The sequence below is a fragment of the Bos indicus x Bos taurus genome, chromosome 4, assembly GCF_003369695.1.
Source record: "Bos indicus x Bos taurus breed Angus x Brahman F1 hybrid chromosome 4, Bos_hybrid_MaternalHap_v2.0, whole genome shotgun sequence".
Taxonomy (NCBI): domain Eukaryota; kingdom Metazoa; phylum Chordata; class Mammalia; order Artiodactyla; family Bovidae; genus Bos; species Bos indicus x Bos taurus.
Genome location: NC_040079.1, coordinates 95,004,492 through 95,027,759, shown reverse-complemented (window position 1 = coordinate 95,027,759; position 23,268 = coordinate 95,004,492). Strand labels below are relative to the sequence as shown.

General features: G+C 38.8%; 1 protein-coding gene across 5 annotated transcripts in view; it reads right to left on the bottom strand.

Annotated features, from left to right (window-relative positions):
* Nucleotides 1-23,268, bottom strand: part of ISPD (isoprenoid synthase domain containing) — a 373,438-nt gene that overhangs the window by 129,024 nt on the left and 221,146 nt on the right. For 4 of the 5 annotated variants that reach the window (XM_027540014.1, XM_027540013.1, XM_027540015.1 and 1 more), the window contains one exon: nt 12,124-12,255. The exons of the other annotated variant lie outside the window; for it this stretch is intronic. In XM_027540014.1, the coding sequence (XP_027395815.1) occupies nt 12,124-12,255 (132 nt within the window). The remainder of the gene's footprint in view (nt 1-12,123; nt 12,256-23,268) is intronic. 5 annotated transcript variants of the gene reach the window in all.

The following is a 23,268-nucleotide window of genomic DNA, read 5'->3' as shown; positions in this document are numbered from 1 at the left end:
TATGCTATCTAGGTTGGTCATAACTTTCCTTCCAAGGAGTAAGCGTCTTTTAATTTCATGGCTGCAGTCACCATCTGCAGGGATTTTGGAGCCCAAAAAAATAAAGTCTGACACCATTTCCACTGTTTCCCCATCTATTTCCCAGGAAGTGATGGGACCGGATGCCATGATCTTAGTTTTCTGAATGTTGAGCTTTAAGCCAACTTTTTCACTCTCCTCCTTCACTTTCATTAAGAGGCTTTTGAGTTCCTCTTCACTTTCTGCCATAAGGGTGGTGTCATCTGCATATCTGAGGTTATTGAGATTTCTCCCAGCAATCTTGATTCCAGCTTGTGCTTCTTCCAGCCCAGCGTTTCTCATGATGTACTCTGCATATAAGTTAAATAAGCAGGGTGACAATATATAGCCTTTACATACTCCTTTTCCTTTTTGGAACCAGTCTGTTGTTCCATGTCCAGTTCTAACTGTTGCTTCCTGACCTGCATATAGGTTTCTCAAGAGGCAGGTCAAGTGGTCTGGTATTCCCATCTCTTTTAGAACTATAGAAGCTATAGTAGTAGAAACAAATATATTAATTTCTTTCAGTTTTCTAAAACATTTTTAAAAATTATAACTTGTAAGCTTTTTGCTATTTTACTGATTTTTTTTTTTAACATCAGGAAATTTACTATTCTTAATGGTGTAGACAAGAAAGCTCTCCCTCGTTTTACCATAGCACATACGTTTTTTAATGAAGTTCCAAAGATACACTAGCTGAAAAGATATGTAATCTCCAGTGTAATATATAAGGTTTTAGAAGTACAGGCTTTCACAGAATCAGCCTTGCTGGTAGCAAAAGGCGTGGGTAGCTGTTTTTCATTACTTACTTTCATGAATTCACCACAAGGGCCACATTTGCTATTGCTAAGCTAACCATTGGGAAACATACCTTTGGAAATAATTAAGCTCTAAAAACCTGAAGTTATGCATTTATAACATCCAATTAACTTGCTATAGTTTCTTCAGTAAAACCTCTCCCTGAGGGGGAAGGTCAGGTCTCAGCCATCATCTGACTTTCTCAAGATGCTTTACAAAGGCCCCTGCACACACTTAAAAACAAAGACAAGGTCTTAAAACACTCAGCAAAAATCTGAGGAAAGGTAGGAAACGTTCCGGAAAAGGAAATGGCAACCCACTCCAGTATTCTTGCCTGGAGAATCCCATGGACAGAAAAGCCTTGAGGGTTACAATCTGGGGGGTTGCAAAGAGTCAGGTATGACTGAAGTGACTGATCACACACGCAGGAAATGTTCACTTGTGATTTACTTAACTTGAGAAAGCATATTTGTAAAGAAAACTCATGTTCTTGTGACAGTGTGGCAAAGCTAGATGATCCTTTAGTTTATGAGAAAAACAGTAACTACAAAGTAAGAAAATAACAGAGGTTTTTTAAATTATACTGACCAGGTCATTTGTTGAAAACTATTAAGCCTCTTCCCAGTCATTTACCTGGTTATTTTTAGGGTAAGTACAAGCCTTCATTATTGAAATTGCTATCAAGTTTCAGAAATGTTTGCCATTGTGTGTTTTAACTGTTACTCTATGATCAGTATGTATTTTTTTTAATTTTTGTAACATTTCCATCTAAAAAAATTAGATTTAGGGATCATGTGTATTCTTTCACGGGTCAGACCTGAGAATTCAATAACTAGATTTTTAGCAATTTCCTATCCAGGTTTTTAGTCTATTTCTTCTCATGAAGGTCAAAAAAGCCTAATAATGTTGTGTTACTGCTGGACTTTTCTTAACAGAGAAGAGACCACCCGTCCTGAAGAGCCTAAATCCTTTAATCGCATCAAAACATCTTAAATATGAAGTCAAAAACTTAATGCAGGGATAAGAGGATTAAGATGGTGAAGTATATGGCACAATCATTGTAAACCCTAGTGTGTGTGTGTGTGTGTGTGTGTGTGTGTGTGTGTGTGTGTGTATATACTGAGCAAAACTTAACTATTCCTATTTAAAATTCAAAACTAAACATATTAAGTCAAAATCAAAGATATCTAACCATGATGTATGGCAGAAACCAATACAACATTGTAAAGCAACTATCCTCCAATTAAAAATAATTTAAAAAAAGAAAAAAACCTAGGCATTAAAAAAAAAAAAAAGTATCTATGTAGCAGGCAAGCAAGAAATGGCCTGACTTTTCACATGAAAGTAACTTGAAATATATAGCATAATATAGATGCATTAGAAAACCACAAATCTCTACATTTATACATTTAAATCATTTTACCTATAACTTGGTATTTAGTTAAATACAGCTGATATCTTTTCCAAGCAGTATATTCTCACTAGAGAATCAATTTTTTTAATTGACTTTATTAGCAAGAATAGAGCATAAGGTTGGCTCAAACCTATAAACTAAATATAAGGACATATCAGTAACTGCTATATAAATTACTTTAGTGGTCTCTGTTTTAATACATTCCAAATTGCCCCAATTTCAACTTGCAAGCCTATGAATAGAAATTAAATTTCCTTTCTTTGAATATTTTTAATGAAAAAGCCTTTATGGTAAACAATAAAAAAGTAAAGCATGTTTCCTATAATAAACATTAAATTTTTGTGTTCCTGAATCCTCTTCTAAAAAGCTTATCTGTGGCGTAGTTATGAAACATTATGATTCAGAAGCTTTTAGGCCACAGGTACACATGGAGAATCGTATTTTTATAAAGGAAGTAGAGTAAAAATGCAAAAGATTAAAATATATTTTTTTAGCTGAAAAAAATGGTAAATCATCTGTGGTACTACTGAACACTCTTTCCTTATATTCTTGCTGATGCAGAATTTCAGCACAGTACAGTGATTAGAAACATGCAAAATATAAACAATGGCCAGAGCCTAATAATCATCATGAATGATGTCTTTGTAAAACATCTGTGTTTTTTCTGTCCATTAAAATGCAGATTCCAAAGAGTGATTGTAGATATGTTTGTTCTTAAACCAACTCATCTAATAGCATTACTATATAATTGCCATTATGCACTCAGTAAGAGAAAGTTGAAGCTTAATTAAAATATATTTCCTTACCAGTTGTCAAAGGTGAATAATGAGATGGATGGAAAACTAATAAACTTCACTGTTTTCCATACACAAATCTTTATGCCAAACATTACTCATATCTTCCTGTCAATGGAGAAGGTCTCTCTGTATTTCCTTAGTGATCATAATAAATAAGGTTGATAGGATTCTCAGAGACAATAAACACACGTTTATTTACAAACTATTGTAAATTTACAAACTGTTATCTTTGCTAAATCCTGATGGTTTAGGGCAGAAAATAAGGAATTTACATAAAACTAACTCTCATTCCTGGAACACTGTCCTTGGGTAGTTCCAGATTTTGGAACTGTTACCCTTAATCTAAATGGCATGCAATATCTAATAATCAATAAGCCCCTAATATTTCTAAGTATTCCGATTTATTGCCATTGGCTTAGAATTTTAAATCTTAATTATCTTGACTTTCCATTTCTTCTTTCTCGTTTCCCTTCCCACCCTGCTTGATGTTTCCAAGACCCCTGGCATGCACATCATGTTCTCTACTTGATTCAGTTAAACATTTCAATTTTAGAGTTCTTTGCACAGCTGCTTCTGCAGTTTGGATAATTAGTGTTCCATAAAATGAAAATAAACAGAGAAAGATACCTCCCTCCCTCTAATGTTCTTTAAAGAAATTCTACATAAAAACTGCTGTGATATATATATATATATATACACACATACATACGTATATCAGTGACCACTATCTACTGGTTTCCATGCCCTGTGTTGTCACCTCATCTGCCTGTGGGCAAAATCTTGTCATTTGCTTCCAATGAACAGAATACAAGAAAACTGGCAGGATGTCTCTTGGCGATAATGTTACAGAAGACTGTGACTGTGGTCTTGATTCTCTGACTGCTCTGCTATTGTAAAATGCTCTGTGAACAGGCCCCCATGACAAGGAATAGAGGCAGGCCTTCAACCATGAGCTTGTGAAGAAGTGAAACCTCAGTGCCATAGCACAGAGAAACTGATTCCTTCCAACAGCTAGCTAAGTGAGCTAGGAAGAGGATCATTCTCAGTGGAGCCCTGAAAAAGGCGCTGACCCAGAGAACCACAGAGACTGTGAGATAATCTATGTAGTTTAAGCAACTAATTAAAGTGAAAGTTGCTCGGTCATGTCCGACTCTTTGCAACCCCATGGACTATACAGTCCATGGAATTCTCCATGCCAAAATACTGGAGTGGTTAGCCTTTCCCTTTTCCAGGGGATCTTCCCAACCCAGGAATTGAACCCAGGTCTCCCACATTAGGCAGATTCTTTACCAGCTGACCCACAAGGAAAGCCCTTAAGCAACTAATTTCTGGGGTAATTTGTTATGCAATAACAGCCAGCTAATACACTGTGCAAAGGATTTACTTCATTAAGAATTTTCCATGGCCATTTTCATGCACAATGGTGCTTCTTTCATTCACAAAAATTAAGTGGAGATCTGCAGCAGAAGTTTGAATCTAATAGTCCATTTCATTTAGATATATCTAAGTAAAATAGGTTACTGCTGCTCTCTCTAATGACTTGGCCAAGTAAGCTAACCAAACTCCTTGAAGATAGCTTCAGTTTTTCAAACGTGCAATTTTGAAAAGACATTATCTTTTATAACCTTATTTTCCCAAAGAATGACTAAAGCTAAACAATAAAAGCCAAAACAATTTTGAAAGTGAAGAATATTTAGTCTCATCAACACTCCCACATCAAAAAGCCTGATTGCTCTGAACAGGATATTACAGGTTTCTGGAAACAGATCTGGTGCTGCTTCTTTACTGTACATGCCATACGATTTGATGGCCTGGATAGAAATGTGAGTTTTGCAAAGAATTCACAGTTGAAGTCCAAGTAATTTCTCACTTCAGGACTTCAGGGAATAGAGTTTTAAGCCTAATCTCTCCAAAGATTTTCATTAAAACAAAACAAAACAAAACTGTGTTCAGCTACTTGATAGCACACACCTATTTGTTCTCCAAGTGATCACACAGACTTGAAACTCTGAGAACACAAGAGCAAATGGGGCACATCTGAGAAGGAAAGACTGATGTCAGTTGTGTCCTACCAATTAAGGTCTTTGACAAAGGCATCTGAGAGCATTTGAACCTGTTTATATAGTTCTTAATGTTTCATTTGGAATTTCCTTAAAGTTATTACAAAGTGATTCATTGTCAAGAATGTTTTCTGGATGTCCTTTACAATAGATCCAAAACCTTCAAAACCCAGACAACAGAGAAAGAATAGGATTTCTTAACTCATCAAGTAGAGAGATCTGGCTTATGCCTTGGACACAAGATCAGTTTACACATCTTTATCTAATTTACCGTTTTGCCAAACAACTTTCACCATTTCACATCCTATTTTTGGAGGTTTATAAAAAGCTCCTCCTAAGTCTTTTACAAACAATTTTTCTTTAAAAAACAAAAAATTACAGAACTGCTTTGGTAACTTTCTTCCCTTTTTATGTGTCTCTCAGAGCTCTTGTTATTCTTGTAAGAGAAGCTGTTGTTGTAGTTGTTGGAAGAGAAGAAACAGTTGTATTCAGAAGCAGACAGAAGATACAATGAACGTGAAAAATGTTAATCACTCAGCCATGTCCAACTCTTTGTAAACCCATGGATCGTAGCTCTGCCCATGGAGTTCTCCAGGCAAGAATACTGCAGTGAGTTGCCATCCCCCTCTCCAGGGATCTTCCCAACCCAAGGATCAAACCTCTGTCTCCTGCATTGCTGGCACGCTGTTTACCATCTGAGCCACCAGGGAAGCCCAGAAGATAGAGGGGCTCTCCTAGTTTACCCCCTGACCTCTCCAAGACTTGTTTTCTATAGGTCTGTCTGACGTAGTCCCTTCCCCCATCTTATGAAAATACCAAGCCAAATTAATGCTTCCCAAAGTCCAATTTCCCACTGTATCAAATGCAGTGGAATGCCAGTTCAAAGGAGAAGAAAGGAGACAGAAGATAATGAACAGACTAACATGGCACACACTCCCTTTCTTGCTAACATGCTTTACATTTCCTTAACCTTTCTCTGATGGATGTTAATTCCTTCCCTGTTACGGACTGAATCTTTGTGTCCCTCCCCCAGATTCATATGTTGAAATCCGAACTCCTTAATGATGCTTTAGGAAGTGAGATGTTGGATTAACTCATTAGAGTCCTTGTCAATAGAACAGGGCTTTTAGAGGCCTCACCCTGTCCCTGCCATGTGAGCACCCAACAAGAAAATATCGCTTAGCCTCCAGGAAAGGAATCCTGAGAACTCACACATGCTGGTGCCTTGGTCTCAGACTTCCAGCCTCCAATCTGCAGTAGCAGCAGACAGACTAAGACATCACCTTTATCATCTACTTCACTGAGGTATCTAACCAAAAACAGAGAGAGAGAACAGTTCCCGCTCTAAACTAGAATAAAACATATGAACAATAATGAGTAAGCCTCAGTAAAATAAGGGAAATAATAGTATAGTGAAGCTTACAGTCTGCAGGGAGAGGACAGAAAACCCAGACCCAGTTCCCGCGTTGCTCTGTGTCAGACTGAGAGATGGTCAACATATAACCTGATGCAGCCCGCACGCCTCTAGTGTGTCCACTTTCTCATCCAACAAAGGCTTTAATGCAGAAGTTCTGACTGCATTTGTAAAAGTGCATTTCACAAATGGAGAATCCAAAGCCTAGGAAGCTTACACATGTGTTAGCTAAGTCACTCAGTCGTGCCCAACCCTTTGCAACCCCATGCATGGGGTTCCAATCCTCTGTCCATGGGATTCTCCAGGCTAGAATACTGGAGTGAGTTTCCAGGCCCTCCTCCACTAGAAAGCTTATATCCTTTATTTAAGGTCTTATACCTAGTTTGTCAGTTAAAGGGGAAGATACTAGTTCAATTTAAGAAATAACCAGTTACAATAGCTTTTGGAAGCATTTTAACCATGAACCTGTGTCATCTCTAAAGCCCTGAGCATGTAAAATGCACAGATTTAATACAAAACTTCTACAGATAATAATTTTATAGACTTTGCCAAATTCTTATCATAAAAGTTCATACGCAAAATAGTACTTAAAAATGTATAACTGCAGTAGACACCATATGGAAAGCCTACATAGAGACAAATACCAAGCTCGTAAAGACAACTCATTAATGGTGTTCTGTCTGATTTCATTTCAATCCAAGACAAGACTCCACATGACATAGATGGGACTGATATTGCAAAGTCAAGCAATGCCTGCCCTAACCATAACCCAGTTTTCATTTCTGTGCAATAGGGACTGCAGAGTAAAAAACCAAACTACATTACCCCAGATTCTATAATATCTAAATGCTATAGGTACTGTTATGCATATGAAGAGACTTAGAATGTGAAAGTGGCGCCAGAAACAAAGAGACTATATCTAGGAAACCCTTTTCATTTCCTGGATCGGCTACAGTAGAATTTCTACCCATGGTTCATCGCATATCATGTACCCAGAACCAGTAAAGGAAGGCATTTTTCTCAGCACAGTCCTACACTGTGGTTGAGCATGTCTGTCAACTGCCCTGCTCCTGGATACACAGTGCCCAGTTTTGGTTCTGTGACTCTTGAGAAATTCTATACAACAACAAAATACCTTTTAAAAATCTGTCTTGTAAACAATCAATGAAACATTTTTTTTTTGTTTACAACTAAGAATCTTTAACAATATAACTGCTCTATTATACCGAAAGTTTTTGAGTGTTTAGAACAGTAGTCATTAATGAACAAAGAGACCTGATTTCAGTTACCTGAGAAACCTTTTCAAATGGCCATTCTTCACTTACTTACCAAACGTCATCAACATTCTAGTCTACTACTGGCTAAACCTTACCTGCCTCCTGTAAAATCTGTATGCAGGTCAAGAAGCAACAGTGAGAACCAGACATGGAACAACAGACTGATTCCAAGTCTGGAAAGGAGTACATCAAGGCTGTATATTTTCACCCTGCTTATTTAACCTACATGCAGAGTACATCATGCAAAATACTGGACTGGATGAGGCACAAGCTGGAATCAAGATTGCCAGGAGAAATATAAATAACCTCAGATAGGCAGATGACATCACCCTTATGGGAGAAAGCAAAGAGGAACTGAAAAGCCTCTTGATGAAAGTGAAAGAGGAGAGTGAAAAGGCTGGCTTAAAACTCAACATTCAAAAAACTAAGATCATGGCATCTGGTCCCATCACTTCATGGCAAATAGACGGGGAAATAATGGAAACAGTGATAGACTTTATTTTCTTGGGCTCCAAAATCACTGCAGACAGTGACTGCAGCCATGAAATTAAAAGACACTTGCTCCATAGAAGAAAAGCTTTGACAACCTAGACAGTGTTTTAAAGCAGAGACATTTACTGAGAAAGGTCAATACAGTCAAAGCTATGGTTTTTCCAGTAGTCATGTATGGATGTGAGAGGTAGACCATAAAGAAGGCAGAGTGCTGAAGAATTGATGCTTTTGAACTGTGGTGTTGTAGAAGACTCTTGGAAGTCTCTTGGACTGCAAGGAGATCAAAGCAGTCAATCCTAAAGGAAACCAACCCTGAATATTCATTGGAAGGACTGATGCTAAAGCTGAAGCTCCAATACTCTGGCCACCTGATGCAAAGAGCCAACTCATTGGAAAAGACTCTGATGCTGGGAAAGGTTGAAGACAGGAGAAGAAGGGGATAACACAGGACAAGATGGTTGGACTGCACCAATGGACATGAGCTTGGGCAAGCTCCAGGAGATGGTAAAAGACAGGGAAGCCCGGCGTGCTGCAGTCCATGGGGTTAGAGAGAGTCATACACGACTGAGCGACTCAACAACAAACACAGAAAGCCCTATACATGTGTGTAAAAGAACTCTGTACAAATACAGAGGTTTAGGAGGAATATCTTGTATTTAAAAAGAAAAAAAAAATCTATGTAATTCTATTTAAATATAAACACCTTGTATATCAACACTGAAGGTTTGGCCCAAAATCAAGACCATCTATATTACCAGAAGCATCACATACAAAACAAGGGAGGTTTTCTTTAAGCCAGAAAGAAAATATATATAACACAGATACAGAAAGTCAGTTCAATATTCTCTCTTCCAAGTAGGGGCTTATTAACAAACCAAAGTGAAAGTGAAGTCGCTCAGTCGTGTCCGACTCTTTGCGACCCCATGGACAGTAGCCTACCAGGCTCCACCATCCATGGGATTTTCCAGGCAAGAATACTGGAGTGGGCTGCCACAAAACCTGCCCAAAGAAGAAGCACTTGATGCTAATGTTATAAAAACAAGTTTAAGAAATCTAGAAAGGTTTAACTGCTCAGAGACTTAAAAGTATACATGATAACTACCTACAAAACACCTAATGGCTCGCACAGAATCAGATTTAGGGAACAAAGTCCAGCATATGGATACTATAAAAAGTTGTGTCTCACAGCACCATGGAAAGCACAAATCAACACTCTTCTCTGAACAGTGAACAAAAACTCCACCTTATACATCTTCATATCCTTGGTCTTTAGAGTGTCAAGTAGGCATCTGATGTTAGACGTTCTGCTTCAACTAAATGGGAAAATTAGTACAGAAATATAAAAAGACTGTGCAGGAGTAGTGGTTTCTTTATTTATGGTGTATTTGTGAGCAGTGTTTCTCAAAGTCTCTAAAAGAGAATCATGGGAACATTAGTCCCATGATTTAGGCCTGGTGTGCTGTGATTCATGGGGTCACAAAGAGTCGGACACGACTGAGCGACTGAACTGAAGTGTCACAGGAGAAAATGGAGAATGGCATAGGCCTTGTTGCTAGTTTGAAGTTATGAAATAATAATCAGTATACTAAAGGTTCATGAGAAGCCCTCATTAAAGGAGTCTATTCAACTCTGTTCACTGCCACTTCCCCAATTTTTTAAGCACAGCTCTTTTTCAAATGGCATATCTAACAAATATCCCAGGAGCTTTTGGAAATGCTCCTTAAGGTGGAATTATGCACTAGAAAATGTGTTGGGCAAAGAAGAGTCAATTCACATTTCTGTCTTTAAGGATAAAAGTAAATCCTACATTTTAAACATTCTCACATGCTCGAAACATCTCCTTTATTATATTGTCAAAAAGAGACAAGCAATGCCAAAGTAAGCTATCTTTGCATCCTAAAGTAACGAGAGACGGATCTTGAAGCCATTGCAGGATCATTTTTTTTCTAAGTTACTTTTGATAATTTAGCAGACAGCTGGCTTAGGAGATCCAAATTTGCTTGAAACAGCAGTCAGATACTAAGCAGAGGGCTGCAAAGGCTCCTCCTCTTCAACGAGGCCATTTTTCCAATCAGGTACAGTCACATAAATACTCACTGGACTCTAGTTCATAAAAGTATAGAGCATGTCACATATGGGAAAATGAGTACTTTTTATGTAAACACTCTACACGTGTTACCAAGTTTAGCACATAAAACAGAAGCTAACCAATTATACTTGAAATTCAGAATAACAAATAAATTTTTGTGCAAATATGTCCCATGTAATATTTGGGACACACTTATGCTAAAAAATAATTTTTGTCTGAAATTTAATGTTCTATTTCATCTGGCAACCAGGCCCTCCCCTGGAATGCCAGCTACAGACCCTTTGTGCTTAGTCTAAGTCATACGACAGAGAGTTCCAGAACGGTGTGTGCTCCACCATTCCCTGCTTGTAAGGTTTCCCTGAGTCATCTCTATTTCATATCTGCAAAGCACAGTATTAGTCATGAACCTCCATGACACCCTCGCATGGCACAAGAGAAAGAACTGACTTATTCTTCCCACCACGACAACCCAGAGTATAACCAAAGACAATACATTGAAGAGGAAACGTTCCTGAAGGAAGACACAGACCCGAGTTCTTATTCTTATTCTGCCAGTTTCATAACCTTGTGCAAATACATGTAGCTCTTCAGGCCTTGGTTGTGCTGACTTCAGGAACCCTACAGGACTAACATTTTACAATTCCACGATCCTAAGTGAACTAAACTTTGCCATGTCCTTGTGACCAACTGGAGGTCATGCCTGTCTATGTTGAAAACAGAGGAAACCACCTCAAAGTTAAAGAAAAACAAGGGATTGGCTAAAAGATGACCCTTAATTAAAATCCATTTGTTTCAAAAGAAATGTTACTTTCAGGCTAAAAAAGTCACCTTAAATATTTCATAAACAATATATGTTACTCATCAACCATATAACTTTAAATACCTCTCATACCCTGGACAGTCAGTACCAAATCACTTTTATTCCAGACCATTAAAAAAAAAAAAAGCAGTCGACTATTTTACTCCCCTGAGTTCTGTGTGGTACACCCCTAAGACATCATAAAGCATTCTGCTAGTTCCATAAAAGGTGTCTATGCACGACAAAGGGCAAATCCATTTTCTCTAACAGATTCTCGAAACAATTTGATTTAAATAGCATTTCTCTGCACAAAGAATCTCTAACGCTAATTCATTTTGCCTTCAGCTTAAGTCACTGTCTATTAACAGACAGTGAAATAAGAGTTTTTCTTTAGTTAAATACCATGCCCTCATGCAATCTGAATGCCAGCCACTGCTTTCAAGGGATTAAAATCTTGATTACCAACATCCTTAGCATAGCATCAAAGAAATAAATATATTAAATTATACAAACGGCTAAGAATCATGACTTTAGGGTTGCCAGCTAAACACAAAAGTCCAGTTAAATATGAAATTCGAATTTCAAACTCCAACACTGGGATGTACTCAAAATTAATATTTATTTGAAACTCAAATAACTGGGGATTGTATTTTTTTGTTTCCATATCTGGCAATTCTATGTGGGCTACTCCGTATGAGATATTTGCCAATTTTCATTTTTTCCCCCCAATCAAAACACTCATTTTGATTTTTAATTTTTCCTTAGAGTCAAGAGTTTCTACCTGCTTCAGAATATGAATAGATAATAATTTTCCAGCCCAAAATTTCATTAATATTTCTTTGCTTTAAAAAAAATCAGGTTCCCACCAAAAAAAAAAAAAAACTGTAGTCTACAGAACATACAATCTTACCAATATTTTTACCTACCTGTGGGAAATATATGAGAAGGCCAGATAATAAAATATTTCTTTTTTTCGCTTCCTTGGCAAACTCTCTAATCTGCATTACCTTTTCCATTTTCTGACCTAATGGTACTGATTCATAATCAAGAAAATGCACCTGAAAAATAATATAAAAGGTAACAATTAGAATACCATTCACTTTTCCTTGATTAACATGATATTAAAGAAGCTCAAAACACATACAGAGAGAACAAGATGGCAGAGGAGTAGGTGGACGTGGAGTACATCTCTCTCCACGAATACATCAGGAATACACCTTCAGACTCAGAATTGCATCAGCAGAACATCAGCTGAGAGCAGACAGGAGGACAATACCAGTGGAAAAGAATATATAGAGCCATGCAAAACTCGGTAGGATGAAGGAACTAGGGGGAAAAACAAGAGTGTTTGTAGGACTGGACCTGCCCTCAGCAGGTGGGGGAACTGAAGCAGGGGTCCCATCCCCACACTGGGGCAATTGTCTGAGTCAGAGGACAAACGTTTAAGGCTGGGAGTGAAGAAGCTGATCCATGGCAGCCTAAATGGAATGAGAATCAGATAGTCCTTGCTGCAGCCATACATACCCTGGACAGGGACACAGGTCCCCTGGAAGGTGCAGCAGCTAGGAGCTGGAGTTTAGGGATTGTGGAGCAATCCCAGGGCAAGGACTGCTGTTGACTTTGGAGAGATGGATCAAGGGGATGTGAGGCAGGAAACTGTGGTGGGAAATGCCTATGGAGGAAAGCTGGGCAGTCATGGAAGCAAGGCAGTACTGTTGAGTCATGCAAAGCAGGTGGAGCCATCACCATACCCTCTCTCTCCCCACACGCCAGCATCGGCAGCTATTGTTCAATAGAGAGGCTGGCACATCAAACACCTGATGCATTGAACTACAAGGCAGGACCCCACCCAGGGTGCTGCTTTAAGTGACTGATATGCTGATCTACAGACTAGGACCCCACGCAGGGGGGCCCCTCTATGTGACTGACATGCTAAACAACAAAGAAGGACCCCAGGCAAGGGAGCCCTCTAAGGGCCTGAATGGGCAGAGCTACAGAGAAACACTGGCCAAAGAGGCCTTCTGATTGCCAGCTACAAGAGGCTCGAAAAAAGACTCTGATAGGGCCATACTCCTGGGGCAGAGGCAGCCTATGTCCCTGCACACTTTGTGCCGCAGGGTCCCTGCAAGCCAAGCAGCTGCCACACCTTCATGCTCAACTCTCACTGGGGCAGAGCTGCCACAGGCAAAAAAGAAAATCTTGCGTCTATGCACACAGGGTCGCTTCGGTCATGTCCAACTCTTTGTGACCCTGGGGACTGTGGCCTGCCAGGCTTCTCTGTCAGGGGTGGTTCTCCAGGCAAAAATACTGGAGCATACTGGGCAATACTGGTTGCCATATCTTTCTAGAGCACTATATTTCCTGCTGCCCTGGCCGCCAACTCCCCTGAGTACCTGGTGCTGCCAGAATCCCTCGACCCAAGCAGCTGCACCACCTCCACATCTGGTCCTCACAAGGGCAAACCCAAGTCCTCCAGGGCAGCCTCAGGAGCAAACTCCAGTGGATGACCCATACACAGAGGTGAAAATAAAACCACAATTAAAACTCAGGGGCAGGGTGGCTAAGGAAGAAGATCCAAAACCTTCCCACCAGCTATATGAGCTACAGATTAAATCACACGATCAACTAGGCAGATTCTGTGTCTATGGAATATATAAAAGGATATTGAGAGCTCCCACAAAAGAAAACGCACTAGTTCTGATAGCTGTGGACATTGGAGGCAAGAACAGACAGGAGTAGGAGCAGATTAGAATCTGAGACGCTCCCACAGCAGGTCCAGAGATCAGCAACAGTTGGAGGGCATCCTAGGGAGGTGAGGTGGACTGTGCTCCCAGAGAGGGAAAGGACTCTGTCAGCAGAGACTCAAGAAAAACATTTATTATTTTTATGTTTTGATTTGTTCTGTAGATTCTTTCAGATTTTTCTTTTTCTTTCCTTTCTCCCTACCATCTGTTGTAGTTGTCGATTTTATTGGCACTATGAAATCTAATTAAGCTTTTGAGCTTTATTTTTTTCCCCTGAGTCACATTTTTTTATTGTTGTTATAAATCTCTGCCTCTACATTGGGCTTTTGCAGTTCTGTGGAGTTTTCCTTTTTTTTTTTCTTTTAAAAAATTTTTTAAACCTATCATTTTTTCTACATTTATTCTTTGTTTGCTTTTCTTACTGTTCTTTTCCCCTTGCAATTAAGCTTTAATGTGTATAAATCTTCTTTATCTACTTCTATATAACTTTGCATATCTAGTCTTTCTTTCTTTTCTTTCTTTCCTTTCCTCTCAACATATTTGTTAGTTTTATTTTCACTGCTTTATTTCCCAATTGGCAACTTGCCTTAGTTCTGTTTTCCAGTTTGTGCTTTAGTTGTGTTCTTAACTGGTAGATACAATTTTCGGTAACCTTTGTTTGCCAGGTCAATCTACTGTACTTTATTTTTGTTGGACTGTTCTGATTTTGCTTATGGGTATATATGTAAATGTGTATATTCAGTTACTTTTTATTGTTGTTATAAATTTCTGCCACTACATTGGGCTTCTACAGTTCTGTGGAGTTTTTTTTTTTTCTTTTTTTCTTTCTTTTTCCTTTCTGTGAAAAGACAACCCTCAGAATGGGAGAAATTAACGGGAAATAAAACAATTGACAAAGGATTAATTTCCAAAATATACAAGCAGCTCATACAACTCAATACCAGAAAAACAAACAACCCAATCAAAAAGTGGGAAAAAGACCTAAACAGACATTTCTCCAAAGAACACATACAGATGGCTAACAAACACATGAAAAGATGTTCAACACTCCTCAGTATTAGAGAAATGCAAATCAAAACCACAATGAGATATCACCTAACATTGGTCAGAATGGCCATAATCAAAAAGTCTACAAACAATAAATGCTGGAGAGGGTGTGAAGAAAAGGAACACTCTTGCACTGTTTGCGGGAATGAAAATTGATATAGCAACTATGGAAGGTGATATGGAGATTCCTTAAAAACCCAGGAATAAAACCACCATATGACCCAGCAAACCCACTCCTAGGCATACACCCTGAGGAAACCAAAATTCAAAAATACACATGTATCCCATTGTTCATTGCAGCACTGTTTACAAGAGCTAGAATATGGAAGCAACCTAGATGTCTATTGACAGATGAATGGACAAAGAAGTTGTGGTACATATACACAATGGAATATTCAGATCATATCAGATCAGTCGCTCAGTTGTGTCTGACTCGTTGCGACCCCATGAATCCCAGCACGCCAGGCCTCCCTGTCCATCACCAACTCCCGGAGTTCACTCAGACTCACATCCATCGAGTCAGTGATGCCATCCAGCCATCTCATCCTCTGTCATCCCCTTCTCCTCCTGCCCCCAATCCCTCCCACCATCAGAGTCTTTTCCAATGAGTCAACTCTTCGCATGAGGTGGCCAAAGTACTGGAGTTTCAGCTTTAGCATCATTCCTTCCAAAGAAATCCCAGGGCTGATCTCCTTCAGAATGGACTGATTGGACTTCCTTGCAGTCCAAGGGACTCTCAAGAGTCTTCTCCAACACCACACTTCAAAACCATCAATTCTTCAGCGCTCAACCTTCTTCACAGTCCAACTCTCACATCCATACATGACCACAGGAAAAACCAGAGCCTTGACTAGACGGACCTTTGTTGGCAAACTAATGTCTCTGCTTTTGAATATGCTATCTAGGTTGGTCATAACTTTCCTTCCAAGGAGTAAGCGTCTTTTAATTTCATGGCTGCAGTCACCATCTGCAGTGATTTTGGAGCCCAGAAAAATAAAGTCTGACACTGTTTCCACTGTTTCCCCATCTATTTCCCATGAAGTGGTGGGACCAGATGCCATGATCTTCATTTTCTGAATGTTGAGCTTTAAGCCCACTTTTTCACTCTCCTCTTTCACTTTCATCAAGAGGCTTTTGAGTTCCTCTTCACTTTCTGCCATAAGGGTGGTGTCATCTGCATATCTGAGGTTATTGAGATTTCTCCTGGCAATCTTGATTCCAGCTTGTGCTTCTTCCAGTCCAGCGTTTCTCATGATGTATTCTGCATATAAGTTAAAAAAACAGGGTGACAATATACAGCCTTGACGTACTCCTTTTCCTATTTGGAACCAGTCTGTTGTTCCATGTCCAGTTCTAACTGTTGCTTCCTGACCTGCATACAAATTTCTCAAGAGGCAGGTCAAGTGGTCTGGTATTCCCATCTTTCAGAATTTTCCACAGTTGATTGTGATCCACACAGTCAAAGGCTTTGGCATAGTCAATAAAGCAGAAATAGATGTTTTTCTGGAACTCTCTTGCTTTTTCCATGATCCAGCGGATGTTGGCAATTAGATCTCTGGTTCCTCTGCCTTTTTTAAAACCAGCTTGAACATCAGGAAGTTCACAGTTCACATATTGCTGAAGCCTGGCTTGGAGAATTTTGAGCATTACTTTACTAGTGTGTGAGATGAGTGCAATTGTGCAGTTGTTTGAACATTCTTTGGCATTGCCTTTCTTTGGGATTGGAATGAAAACTGACCTTTTCCAGTCCTGTGGCCACTGCTGAGTTTTCCAAATTTGCTGGCATATTGAGTGCAGCACTTTCACAGCATCATCTTTCAGGATTTGGAATAACTCAACTGGAATTCTATCACCTCCACTAGCTTTGTTCATAGTGATGGAATATTACTCAGCCATAAAAAGGAATGTCTTTGAGTCAGTTCTAATGAGGTGGATGAACCTAGAACCTATTATACAGAGTGAAGTAAGTCAGAAAGAGAAAGATAAATATTGTTCTAAAGCATATATACAGAATCTAGAAAAATGGTACTGAAGAATTTACTTACAGGGTTGCAGTGGAGAAACAGACATACAGAATAGACTTATGGCCATGGGGAGAAGGGAGGAGAGGATGAGATGTATGGAGAGAGTAATGTGGAAACTTACATTACCATATGTAAAATAGATAGCCAATGGGAATTTGCTGTATGGCTCAGGAAACTCAAACAGGGGTTCTGTATCAACCTAGAGGGGTGGGATGGGGAGGGAGATAGGAGTGAAGTTCAAAAGGGAGGGGATATATGTATACCTATGGCTGATTTGACAGAAAGCAACAAAATTCTGTAAAGTAATTATCCTTCAATAAAAGATCAATAAATTTATTTAAATAAAAAATACAATTAAAATATTGCAATTATTTTTATCAATTTATATTAACTTCTAGTTAATTGTTTCCAGTGATAAATACTTAATAAAATGAATCATTCTTTATAAACACAGAAGTAGTAAACACTCACTAACAAATATAAAATGCTATTTCCATTTGTGCCAGTCAATGCATAAAGACTATATAGTTACATCAAGTCATTCAACTTTCTTCATAATTTGTAATTTGAAACTAGACAAGACAGAAATAAATGAATCCATAAGAAATTACCACTATTAATAAAATTCAAGGGACTTATCCAAGTACATAAAGGTTTTAGAAGAATCCCTTTCAAAGTAATAATTGGAATTTAACAAATAATCATCTACTTCTTAAAGTAAATCCAGAAGAATTTTATATAGAATTCTTTTAGCTGTGTTAGTGTTTTTTCTTGAAATTGTTTAAGTAATTAGTTTAAGCATTATTTTTCATTTAAATTTAAGGTCTCGGGTGATTTGTGCTCTTTTCATCAAAGTATTGAGGTGATACAGTACTATCTTTCATGGGACATAAAAACTAAAACCACAATAGCTTCAAACTAAGATATTTAAAATAAAAATGCACATATACAATTAGCATAAAGAAATATATGTATTCCTTTGCAACATCAAATTTTTAAAACTCAAGAATTACTTGTTCAATTATGTGTTTATTAACTAGAAGCATTTTAAAATAGACTTCACCTTGTATACTAATACTAATCCCTTATACCAATCATGTAGTAATCCTTTCCTCTCTGTTCACTCATATGGAAATGTGCTCTTTGAAAAATCAGACAACAAAACACCTTATTATGTTCTTTCTATAAAACAAAGGAGTGAGTTTTTTCACCCATTATATTTCATTTTGCTCTTCCAGGGAAAATTACCTTTATTCCATTTTTAAATTATGAGATAATGCATAATGCATATTAATTTAATAAACAGTTAATAACTTTCTTGGAACCTTTCATTACCTATTTATTGTTGTTCTTTAGTCACTAAGGCATGTCTGACTCTCTGGAGGAGACCCTATGGACTGCAGGCTGCCAGTCTTGCCTGTCCATGGAGTTTCCCAGGCGAGAATACTGGAGTGGGTTGCCATTTCCTTCTCCAGGGGATCTTCCTGACTCAGGGATCAAACCGGCATCTCCTGCATTTACAAGCGACATTCTTTACCACTAAGCCAACAGAGAAGCATTATGTATAGTCAGCTGAAAATGTTTAGCTGCTTCCTTTTGAAATCTAAGGTTACAATAAAGACTTTTTCCTTAAAAATGTTCGATTCATTAAGAAACTAAAAGAACAGACAAAGAATAAAAGCAAAATAAAATAAAATTTTAAATGTTTGGTACATATACACAATGGAATATTACTCTGCTATAAAAAGGAACAAAATTGAGTCTGTTGTAGTGAGGTAGATGATCCTAGAGTCTGTCATACAGAGTGAAGTAAGTCAGAAAGAGAAAAATAATTATTGTATAATGCATATATATATATGGAATTTAGAAAAATGATATAGATGAACCTATCTGCATGGCACGAATAGAGATGCAGATGTAGAGAAGAGACTTTTGGACACAGTGGGGTAAGGACAGGGTGGGGTGAGCTGAGAGAGCAGCACTGACATAGATACAGTACCATGTGTAATGCAGAGAGCTAGCAGGAAGCTGCTGCTCACAGTTTCCCACTAGGGAATGCAGGGATCCCAGCCTGGCGCACTGTGACGACCGAGAGGTGTGGGATGGGGGAGGCAGGAGGGAGGCTCAAGAGGGAGGGGACATGTGTACATCTATAGCTGATTCATGTTGTTGTAGAGCAGAAACCAACACAACATTGTAAAGCAATTATCCTCCAATTAAAAATAAAATTTTCAAAAATGTTTGGAAGAAGAAAAGCAGAAAGAAAAAGTTTCAAGTTTTTCTATCTGCTGAATAACTGAAGAAAAGACAATGCAAGCCTGAAAGCCTGGGCTCACCTTCCCCTAAGCTCTGCTTTCTTTAAAACTTATCAAAGTAAAACTTCAGGTGTTTTCCCAGGCAACATCACTTATGGGAACTCCTGACTAATGAACCACACACAGGCTGGAAGAACTGTGAATGAACTAACAACACTAGATTCTCCTTCCAAGTAATTTGCAGCCAGGCATCCCCTAGCCAGGACCTGGAAGCTAATGACTATCAGCAACTGCAAAAGATGTCAGTCCCTGTTTGTAGCTTTGTTGTTTTTGCCATTGTTCAGTTGCCAAGTCATGTTCAACTCTTTGTGACCCCATGGACCGCAGCACACCAGGCCTCCCTGTCCATCACCATCTCCTGGAGTTTGCCCAAGTTCATGTCCATTGAATCGGTGATGCCATCCAACCATCTCATCTTCTGTCACCCACTTCTCCTGCCCTCAATCCTTCCCAACATCAGAGTATTTTCACATCAGGCAGCTAAAGTATTGGAGCTTCAGCATCAATCCTTCCGATGAACGTTCAGGGCTGATTTTCTTTTGGACTGACTGGTTTGATCTCCTTGCTGTCCAAGCGACTCTCAAGAGCTTAAGTCTTCTAAAAGGATGGCTCCCGTACCACCTCTGGAATCACCTTCCCTCACTCTGGAGAAGCCAAGGTAGAGGGAGAAGTGGGTAAAGAAAAGCTGCCCCTAAACGAACAAGAGATGATAAGCTCAGGAGCTAAGGCAGAGGCCATGCCCACCTCTGTCCTGTCTTTCCCCCTGCCCTGCAGTCTCTCACAAAGTTGATAAAACTAGCCCTATATAGTTTGACTAGAACTATAAGGCTTCTAGTCTTATGAGTTTTATGTATCTAGCTGAGCCTAAAATCGCTGTGTGCTTGCTACAAAAAGCAGGCTAATTCCCTCAGATTGAGGCAGTTTTGGAAACTGCAGTCGTGATATGGATCTGAAGCCAGGAGGGTGAGAGTCTCTCCGGAGCCCGTAAGGCCAGATCACTATACAGCCCCCTACCAGCTGGACTAGCGAACAACACTGCTATTCAAAGTTAAAAGCCTCACAGGACTATTTAACTTTTCAACTGTGCAATTTTCTACACTAGTCAGATACCATGAAATGCCAGAGGCCACCAAGCCCAACACACTCAGGTGAATGGAATGCCTTAGAAATTTTGCAGTACACAACCTGGGCAACCCTACTGCCAGCCTAGATTGACAGCCACACAGACACACATTTCTTGTGTAATATAAGTCTGCTGACAAATTTTGAATTCAGAAAAATCTCACACTAATGTAAGAAAACTGGGTGGTAGGGAGAGAGCTTGTGTAAAAATAGCACAAGGAACAGAAAAGACAAGAGCATCATACTTCGTAATTATAGCTTGCATAGAAACATAAAATGCACAGAAATGAAAGAGTGGAAATGCTGGCAACACATTAATTAGAGAAGGAGTGATGACTATGGTACAACTGGGACTGGACGTCTGCACCAGGAAACCGCCATTAGAGTTGGCCCAGGAGGAAACCCATGCTGCCAGGACCTGAGGAACCTCGATGCGAAGTCAGAGCTGGGAGCAAGTGCTCATTTTTAATTTTCCTAAGACAGTGTCCTAAAAGACAGTCTAAAATTAATTTATAAAATACCAGTTAATTATATTAATTATTAATTATAAAAGTAAATGATAGGACTTCCCTGGTAGTCCAGTGGTTAAGAATCTGCCCACCAATGCAAGGGACACAGGTTGGATCCCTGCTCCGGTAAGATTCCACATGCTGCAGAATAGCTCAGCCAGTGTGCCATAACTACTGAGCCCGAGCTTCAGGGACCAGAAGCCTCAACTGCTGAGCTCATGTGCCGCAACTACGGAAGCTCTCATGCCCTGGAGCTTGTGCTCAGCAACGAGAGAGGCCACTGCGATGTGAAGCCCACACACTGCACATGGAGAGTCGCCCCACTGCCCTGAACTAGAGAAAGCTGGAGCAGCAACAAACACCCAGCACGGCCAAAAATAAATAATTTTTTTTAAAAAGGAAATTATAACTTCAGCAATGAAAAAGATATAAAAACTAAAACTCTAGACAAGAACATATTATATTGTAATGAAAACATTCAATAAATAAAGTGTGCTGAGTCTTTTTTTTTTTTTTTTGGACAGAAAGTAGAGACCTTACATGTGGTTAACTTAAAGCTAATTATGTATATTAAAAAGTAATACTATTTAATTAAAGCTATATATAATTATATCTTATAGTTTCCCAACCTGCAGAGTGACTAAAGGATTATCTGTATCAATGCAGCAAAGTATAGGAGCAAAGTCAAGTAGCAAACAAAATGACTGGCCAACATCAATAGCCAAAAAAATAAGCTTGTACAAAGAATCCCAAACATAAAAATAAAAGATAAATGTAATACTTTTAACTATTTCTTAAGTGAAAGATTTATCAGATTGCTTTTTTAAGAAAAATCTAACTCTAGGCTGGTTAAATTATAAATGTCTAATGAAAACTACCCTGAAAATATGTATTTTACGGTTATGATAGTTTTCATTAGACATTCATGTATGTGCTAGGTATGAAAAACTGGTATGCAAATGCTACCAAAAATGAAGGTTGTATCAATATAACACAATATCACAAGGTTTAAGATTAAAAAAAAAATTAATACAGATAAAGAAAAACAGCACATACTAAAAAGCAAAACATAATAATCATAACTTTATTACTAAGACAATAGATTTTAATACACAAAGCAAACAAATGACTGAATAATGAGAAAACAATATCCAAATCCATAAACATGGAAGAATATCTGACTGCATGTCTCTCAGAAACTAACTTATCAGACCAAAATTTTTTCATGTCAAAAGGCTTCTGCACAAGGTAGGTTGAGGGTATTTCCTTTTCCTTTCAAGGTTATCGTTTTACTTTTTGTGGCTGCTTTTATCTAAGAGAAGTTGCACATGAGCTGATACTACTTCACATTAAATGGACCAAACTTCCTTATTTACTGATCAGATAAAAGCTAATTTTTCTTACAGAAACAGGTGTTGTAGCAGAAAACATCTAGGTTGAAGTGAAGGCTATGGTACATGTACAATGATTTTTAAAAGTCCTTATCAAGTCATGAGATTCTAAACTAGGAACAGAAGACTTTCAACCCCAGCCATTGGTCTGTAAGATTCAACATACCCTAGCTCCTTGAAAACAAAAAATGTTAACACTTAATTAAATCAGTAGGCCTAAGCTGTTCACCAGAGAGTCCATGAAATTAAGGAAAAAGTGCATGAAAAGTGAGCTCTGGGCAAACTATCTATATACCGACAAATTGCCTATGGATCCCACTGTTAACCTAAAATAAAGATGGTAACCTGGCAAATCCCACAGACAGAGGAGCCTGGTGAACTACAGTCCGTGGGGTCACCGAAGACTCAGACACAACTTAGCGACTAAACAACAATGGGTTGTTTTGCTTGGGCTCAGAAGAGAACTGTGAGTTGGGGTCTGTAACCATGGTAAGCCACATGCAAGTTCCCACACAAGAAAAGGAGAAGGCTTTTACTGAAGGAAAAGGAAGTTGGAGGGCTTTCTCTTCTGGGAGAAGAGTTCATGGCTTTCCATTCACTGAGTCAGATCAGGAAAGAAGTGTTTCTTCTCCCTGTTTGCCTCTGCTATAATCTCAGGCCATAAGAGCTCACCCTTCTCATCTCCTTACTCTTTTTAGTAGAGGTTTATGTTTATAGAGATTATTCCCTTCATGAATCTCAGCCTTGCCCTGGCAAAGGCGTTTGCATAACTCAATGAAGCGATAAGCCATGCGATGCAGCATGACCCAAGATGAGTCCTAGTGAAGAGTTGTGACAAAACATGGTTCACTGGAGGAGGGAATGGCAAACCACTCGAATATTTTTGCCACAAGAACCCCATGAACAATACAATATTATA